General features: G+C 43.7%; 2 protein-coding genes across 2 annotated transcripts; one reads left to right on the top strand and one right to left on the bottom strand.

Annotated features, from left to right (window-relative positions):
- The first annotated feature begins 802 nt into the window (after positions 1–802).
- hypk (huntingtin interacting protein K) lies at positions 803–3,475 on the top strand. The gene is made up of 4 exons (XM_066701562.1): positions 803–1,011; positions 1,392–1,447; positions 1,718–1,769; positions 3,149–3,475. Exons 1-4 carry the CDS (start codon positions 850–852, stop codon positions 3,242–3,244), a joined length of 366 nt encoding a protein of 121 aa, XP_066557659.1. The 5' UTR covers positions 803–849; the 3' UTR covers positions 3,245–3,475.
- A 203-nt stretch (positions 3,476–3,678) lies between these two features.
- On the bottom strand, positions 3,679–7,856 carry mfap1 (microfibril associated protein 1). Its single transcript, XM_066701561.1, has 8 exons — positions 7,643–7,856; positions 6,595–6,811; positions 6,348–6,480; positions 5,990–6,177; positions 5,601–5,870; positions 5,180–5,339; positions 4,900–4,989; positions 3,679–4,383 (listed from the first exon to the last, which is right to left on the bottom strand). The coding sequence occupies exons 1-8, from the start codon at positions 7,722–7,724 to the stop codon at positions 4,204–4,206; spliced, it is 1,320 nt and encodes a 439-aa protein (XP_066557658.1). The 5' UTR covers positions 7,725–7,856; the 3' UTR covers positions 3,679–4,203.
- Between the last annotated feature and the right edge of the window lie 529 nt (positions 7,857–8,385).

Below are 8,385 nucleotides of genomic sequence, written 5' to 3'. Positions count from 1 at the left end.
TGGGTCCTGATTACAGTGAAAATCTACCTAAGACTCTGTAAACCTCTTAGGGGACAGAAATAGGAAGGGCAGAGAGCATTTTTTTAATCCAGCCTCAGTCCAAACCATCAAATTACCTTCATTATCCATTAATAGATGGATTGCATTCAAGAGATCTTGGATTGTCCTGTGGTTGGAAACTCACTTTCTGGCCATCATGTCAAAGTCTCACGGTGTCTTTATTGATTTTCAAAAGGCACAGTTTGGAACATGTTTAGTGTTGCCTGTTGTAAACTCAATGTCTGCACTGTATACTTTGTTATATGGCAGGCAGAGAAAAGTGCCTTGTCCTTGGGTAAAACCACAGCAGCCCAAAGATCTTGCCCATGTGACAGGACAGCATTTGCAGCATTGAGTAACAAATATCCACAGCCTTTGTATAATTCTGCAATGAATACTTGTGAGATTGATTGTTCTCCATCATGCGTCCAAATCTTGCCTTCTGAACAACGTCTATTTCTCCTTAATGTTCTTATTTGCTCTGATTTCTGTTTTGAAACACAAAAATATACCGCCACTGTCACAATAATAATAAAATTATTTTATCTTGAATAAATGCGAATAAACTCTAGAATTGTCTTCAGCTGGCAGTATTTGTTTTAATGAGTATCACTAAACCTGTATAATAAAAAGAAAACAAAACTAATATAAATGTTATCGACTAATTGGTTGCTTAGCCCTATTTCGTGCCCAGTGTGATTAAAAACAACGTGCACATCACGTGATCCTGTAGTTGTAGGAAACTACTTCCGGGTCTGCTGTGCCTCCAGCGGCACGCGGTTTCTTTCCGTTCCGGGTCAAGACGCGAACATGGCAGCAGAAGGCGATGTAGATTTGGACCTAGAAGCCGAGGAGAACTGTACGGGAAAACCGGCAGAAAAACCTCGCAAACATGACAGCGGAGCGGCAGACCTGGAGCGAGTCACCGACTATGCAGAGGAGAAGGAAATTTCCAGCTCCGATCTGGAAACGGTAAGACCGGCCACAGAGACACGAGGGGCCGAGGCTGTGGGCCTAGTCTTGGATCGGGGCTCTGGTCTCTTTTCAATAGATTTCAGTTCCTAATGAATTAATAAAAAAAAAAGTGGTATGTACTTACGGAAAGCTTAAGGGAAGTAGGCTTACCTATAAAATATATATAGACAGACAGAAGTATAGGTGTATATGTGGTATAAACGACTTGAATTTAATTTAGATGGGTGTAATGGAATAGCTATAGCGTGTTCTTGAATGAATTACAGGATTAACTGACAGTTAGCACGACATATATTTGGGTTGATGCTTAAAGTGGGGGAAATGGGACAGTCTTCATTGGAAAAATATAATATTTAAAAGTTTGTAATTGATTCTAGGCTATGTCAGTGATTGGTGACAGAAGATCAAGGGAGCAGAAAGCCAAACAAGAGAGGTGAGTTAAGTGAGTTAAAAATAAAACTTGACAAGTGTTACCGTTTGGCATGATGGAAGGAGAACACATTCAGATTACAATCCAATTCAGTAATATGTAATACTGTTTTGTATTTCATATATATTTAATGATCAGGATGTGTTGATGTAGTAATCTCTCTCAAAAAAATCCAGTTAACCTAGTCCTCCACTCACATCAGAACCTAATCAAATAGAATAGATATATGGATTGCTTGTGAAGACTATATCTAACGCACACTTTCTGTGACAGGGAAAAGGAGCTGGCCAAAGTCACCATCAAGAAGGAGGATGTGGAGCTCATTGTAAGTAGTATAATGTAGACCAACATGCTAAAAGTGACCTCTTTAATATAATCTGAATGTGAATATACACTCACCTAAAGGATTATTAGGAACACCTGTTCAATTTCTCATTAATGCAATTATCTAATCAACCAATCACATGGCAGTTGCTTCAATGCATTTAGGGGTGTGGTCCTGGTCAAGACAATCTTCTGAACTCCAAACTGAATGTCTGAATGGGAAAGAAAGGTGATTTAAGCAATTTTGAGCGTGGCATGGTTGTTGGTGCCAGACGGGCCGGTCTGAGTATTTCACAATCTGCTCAGTTACTGGGATTTTCACGCACAACCATTTCTAGGGTTTACAAAGAATGGTGTGAAAAGGGAAAAACATCCAGTATGCGGCAGTCCTGTGGGCGAAAATGCCTTGTTGATGCTAGAGGTCAGAGGAGAATGGGCCGACTGATTCAAGCTGATAGAAGAGCAACTTTGACTGAAATAACCACTCGTTACAACCGAGGTATGCAGCAAAGCATTTGTGAAGCCACAACACGTACAACCTTGAGGCGGATGGGCTACAACAGCAGAAGACCCCACCGGGTACCACTCATCTCCACTACAAATAGGAAAAAGAGGCTACAATTTGCACAAGCTCACCAAAATTGGACAGTTGAAGACTTGAAAAATGTTGCCTGGTCTGATGAGTCTCGATTTCTGTTGAGACATTCAGATGGTAGAGTCAGAATTTGGCGTAAACAGAATGAGAACATGGATCCATCATGCCTTGTTACCACTGTGCAGGCTGGTGGTGGTGGTGTAATGGTGTGGGGGATGTTTTCTTGGCACACTTTAGGCCCCTTAGTGCCAACTGGGCATCATTTAAATGCCACGGCCTACCTGAGCATTGTTTCTGACCATGTCCATCCCTTTATGACCACCATGTACCCATCCTCTGATGGCTACTTCCAGCAGGATAATGCACCATGTCACAAAGGTCGAATCGTTTCAAATTGGTTTCTTGAACATGACAGTGAGTTCACTGTACTAAACTGGCCCCCACAGTCACCAGATCTCAACCCAATAGAGCATCTTTGGGATGTGGTGGAACGGGAGCTTCGTGCCCTGGATGTGCATCCCACAAATCTCCATCAACTGCAAGATGCTATCCTATCAATATGGGCCAACATTTCTAAAGAATGCTTTCAGCACCTTGTTGAATCAATGCCACGTAGAATTAAGGCAGTTCTGAAGGCGAAAGGGGGTCAAACACCGTATTAGTATGGTGTTCCTAATAATCCTTTAGGTGAGTGTATACTGTCCATTCATTTGCAAGCTTTCCTTGATTGTAGTTCCAAAATGAGAAAAAAACTAATACCATACCTGTACCTTGTGTGTCCTCAGATGGGCGAGATGGAGATCCCCCGCGGCGTGGCGGAGCGCAGTTTGAGGGAGCACATGGGCAATGTGGTGGAGGCACTGATTGCCCTGACCAACTAACTCAACGGTGCAAACACACCCGCCCACTGCCAGGACCACAGCAGCGGCCCGGACAGCCTGTAGGCTTCAAAATATCAGTGTAAACCTGAGCAAAGGACTGCTTTTCCTTTCCAGCGCAGCAACTTTTGGACCACAGGGATTCGATTCTAAATGCCTGGCTTATGGACATACATTTCTTTGTATTTTAAGAACAGAAATAAAAAATGTCATTGGAATATTTTTTCCCCCCTCCTCCAACTGGTCAGATGGATTTGTCATTGCTTTTTAAAAAGTACCATGTTATGTTGTAGACTTGTTGCAGTTGCTTTCGATTACCCCCCAGCTCACAACTAATAAATACACCATATACTACTCTACAGCATCTTGAGCCAAAATCTAACAGCAGCATCACAGACTAATACATGTCTAGTAAAAGGATCAAAGTCAATACAATGTTTTTTTGCCAAAAAGTATTTAATTGTTCCAAGTCTAACACAAAAAAGCCAATCGCTACTTTTAAAAGTATATTTACAAAGAAATACAGAATTGATCTGCAATCAAATATGACATGTATGAAAGTAACAATACTCAAATCAGATGGGAATTGGGATGTTGTAAAAATATTTGCAAAGTGTTCTTACCCAAGTCATCTGCCTCCAGACAACATGATTTGAACAATTACAAAAAACACTAAATTATCAAATCGTTACAGGGAAATAATGTAAGTAAGCAACATTGTAAGTGTCCTTGAAATCACAGCTCTTAGTTACTGCATATGAATATGTAGTCTCCCATCAGAAAAAAATACTACTAGCATGTCCGTGGCTCCAAAATATATTACATCTCCACTGGGTAGACCACCTGCCCAGTGCAGAGAGTCCTCAGGCTGTGAGGAATGCTGTCCACTGTAGTCGGCACATCCAATTTCTCAGTCCTTCCTGCCTCTCCAGCCCCACCATCCTGCTCCACAGAGGCTGAGCTCAGGTCTTCCTCTTTTTAACACAGGGCCTGTCAAACACATCTCGCACACCCCCAGCCTTCTGCTTGAAGAACTTGCTATTCTGAGCACTCTCCTGAGCCCAGGCCGAGTCAAAGGAAGTGGTATCCTGATCCACCAAGTGTGTGTATTTAGTGCGCCCAGACCGTCCAAAGTTTTTGACCTGCAATTAATTTAAAATAAGGTGCTTGATTAATATACGATCAGTGACAATCTCCCTCTGTCTCTATAAAAAGACAGTTCCTAGTTGACATGGCCTTACAAGTACATTTTATTATCAATGAAACTAAATAAGAGTATGAGGAAAATGAATTTGCAGTCCTACAAGCAACATCCACTGTGTAGACAAACTCCTTGGAAATCCATTCAAAAATGTAATCTTAGGGGTCACTAGATTATTTGTCAATAGTTTGAGCTACATGGTTCCAGAGGTAATTATTTTCCAAATTTCAAATTTTATTATCATTATTAATCCATTATTTCAGGCACAATAGGGTTTCATGCAGAACAGTAGCACACCCAACCCTCCCTACGCTGAAATAGAACATCAAATGCTGTCCAGCGACTCATACTAGATTCACCATATCGAAAGTCCCCCAATCACACCCATTTTCAAAAGTGAAATTCTTCTGGGTTCATTCTTTTAAATACATTTTTAAAAATAAACAAGCCAGCTTACCTGCATAACTTTGGGGAGGATGGTCTTGTTGAAGTGGTCCTCCAGAGTGGGGGCGCTGAAATCTCTCTTGAACACATCCTGCTCCTCATCCTGGAGAATGAAAATCCACTATCAGCAATTGCACAGCATAATATTGCACAGAAGACAACATTAAAAAATGTAATTAAAAATGCTTGTAATCTTCATTTTCAAGACCCTTTCAATCGGCAAGGTCTGCCCCTTCCCCACCATACAAACCCATCAAGAGAGGTGCCTTGCAGAACTCAAACCCATCACTCACCATGAAGAAGGCCCCTCTATGGTAGTATTTCTGCAGGAATTTGTATTTGCCCTTGGAGGCCTTGTTGGTGACGACTTTGCCGTTGGACCGCAGCTCAGCTCTGCGCTCTTCCTCTGTGAGATTGTGGAAGCGATCGATCTCCGCCTTCTCCTTCTCCAAGCTGGAGGCAGAAGAACACAGTTCAGAGACCCTGCCCGACTCACTTCACCCAGATCCACACTCAAGGACAGCCACATTTTAGATTGTCTTTATTTCTACCCTAACTCTATTCCTGGCATTCATCTTATATGGCTGAGCTGAAACTCTCCTTTCCCCAATTAAAAACCACAATATCTAGTTCCAGATTAAATTCACTCAACTACAGATTCCTTTAGGCCTCTGCTAATCCACGGTACACCAGAACCACCAAAACTGTACTTACGCTTCCCGGGCCTCGCGATCTCGCTTGATGCGCTTGAGCTCCCGGACCTTCCAGGCCTCGTACTCCTCCTCCTCGTTCTCTCCGTCCGTGTCGAGGGCATCGAGTGCGGCCAGTGTGCGCCGGTTCTCCTCAAACTCCTTCTTGGCCTCCTCCTCCACGATCTTCAGGGTGTAGCGCCGCCGCTCCTCCACCTGCTTCTTAGCCTCGACCTCCAACTCCTTCTGCTTCAGCTCCTCCGCCTCGCGCTCGGCCACCGTCACGCGATCCTTCCTGCAAGAACCAGGGGAGACCCCAGTCAGGACAGGCCGGCCTCTAAAACCACTCAATGCCACGTAACTCGTGTCTGTCTTATTAATTCTTATGATAGGAAAAAGCAACTCGCTTCTTACTTGCGGATGAAGACAGGTTTGAGGCGCGGCTCAGCCTCGTCCTCGCTGTCTGTGTATTCCTCGTACTCCGACTCAGACTCAGACTCCTCTCCCGATTTGCCCTCCTCCTCCACCTCCATCAGCTCCATGTCCTCTGTCTTGCGCTCCTGTGCTCGCTGGCGCATCATGGCTCGCCGCCTCTCGATTTCCTGCACACCAGGGATGTGGGGGGTGGGTCACACAATGCCCTTTCATTCAGACTGCACATCACTAGGGGCTCTTTAAAGGCCAAGAATTGACACCAGGAAACTCAATATTAAATTGTGTCTACTAGTCAAGTAAGAGAACAGACTATGACATCCTTATCCTCCCTACCCACCTCATCATCGACCTCCTCCTCCTCTTCCTCCTCACTGCTCTCCTCTCGGTCTGGATGCCAGCCCTCATCGTCCGACTCCTCGCTGCTCTCCACCACCACCTCTGGCTCTGCAATCTGCCTGTGCCTCGCCAGCCTGAGGAGCAACATGGTACATTTCAGACCCTCAGGATTCAGGCCGGGCAAGATACAGTTATCAATACTGCAGAGGGCAGTGGTGCTGTGCATGCAGTGTAGGAGTTTGTACTACCTCTCCTCCACATCCTCGCTCACGCGGTTCAGCAAGCGCCGTAGTCGGGGGTCTGACAGGTCCTCCTCCTCCAGTTCCACCTCAGGCTCGGCCTCCTTGCCCTTCTTCATGAACTGGAAATCCTCATCCTCCTCGTCTGAGGACTCCATGGGGGCGTAGTCCGGCCGCTTCCCCGACACATAGCGTTTCACCTTCACCTTCTCCATGGAGATCTCGCCTGCCGAACAACCGCACAGTGTTATCTTTCTCCATCACACACACATGCACTTCCAGCACAGACTAGGAGCAGGCCTGTGGGGTGAGAGATGGACTCCCAACACACAGTTTATAACACACACAGCCCAACAAAACCACCTATGAGCTTCTGATCAAGATCCATTACATTTCAGCACCAGAACTACTGGGCCTCAATATCACCAAATCAATAAGTTTCAGAGTTTTTAAAGGTTCAAGTGTTTGAAACAGACTACATAAGACAAACACGACTGAAATTACTGATAATATTTTATATATATATATATATATATATATATATATATATATATATATATATATATATATATAAGTGCAGGAACTAAAATAGTAATACATAATTATTGTACTCGTTAATTTTTTCCCCTAATATAGACTCAAATTATACGTCTTGCCTGGGTCACGCTGATCCACCGTCCTGCTGTTTTACTTTCTTATAATTATTTCTGATTTGTATCATTACTTCTGCTTTATCGAAGCCAAAAACATATTTAAAAGCAAACTTTGTTTTTGAAAGGCTGACTGTGATGTTATTTTGTAAGTCTGTTTGTTATCGTTTAAAGGGGTAACGACCAAGCCAGGTTTGTTTACACATGGCACGCATAACTGTAAAGGTTATGATCTCGGTGTCCCGTCTAAAAGTTTTTATTTTTAACACTCCCACAGTCGGATTTAGATTATGGTGATAATGGAGATTTTTAAATCATCATCATCATAATCTTCTCTACATGTAATGTCACAGGGCCGCTGATCCCCGGCCCTCACTTAACTTCAACCCCAGCTATCCCTCGCATACCTTTTTCATTGCGGACCGGCACAGCCCCGGCCGTGGACTGGATCGGCGGCTGCTTCATGTTGAGAGAGTTTGGTGCCGCCATACTGGCTGATGAAAAGACCAAAACCTTTATTAATAATAATAACTATTTTAGTAAAGCATAAAAACCCTCGACTTCTCGCCCCGTTCACTCCTCGTACAGACAGGAAGTAGATGAACCAGATACCGGATGTTGTTGCATCCGGACTCTCGGCAACTCGGCGTGAACATATAGGTTCCTGTGTAATTGAATCATGCCATACATGTAGCAGGACCTTCTATGTGTATTAATCATAGGATGGATTTATATTTATTTGTCTAATGTGGCACTAAATATAATGTAAAGAACGATTTATCAACGTTATGCATGTATTTTAACATTGGTTTGAATAATTCGATATCAAAAGTGTTGGAAATAAAGCATGAAATAAAACACTATTGCCGCGTTTCCACTGGCTGAGCGTCCGGACGCGCCTGTTCAGAGCCGGTTAACTAACGTCCGTCCACTGAGGACACGAGTCTCTATCAGAGCGGAGGACTGTGTTTGACTGAGACACCGGAGGACAGCAGACACACTGTGTGGGAGGATATAGTCTCAAGTGCCGGTGCGATCACGAAGAAATGGCAGTTTTATTAGCAGCATGGAGTGAAATCCACGTACAGAAACAATGTCTGCTTACACTTAATATCCGAGTGTATTAAACACTGTGATTCACAGACCGGTG

The sequence above is a fragment of the Amia ocellicauda genome, chromosome 4 (genome assembly GCF_036373705.1).
Source record: "Amia ocellicauda isolate fAmiCal2 chromosome 4, fAmiCal2.hap1, whole genome shotgun sequence".
NCBI classification, from domain to species: Eukaryota; Metazoa; Chordata; class Actinopteri; order Amiiformes; family Amiidae; genus Amia; species Amia ocellicauda.
The sequence above is the reverse complement of the archived record's forward strand: the minus strand, read 5'-3'. Positions and strand labels throughout refer to the sequence as shown.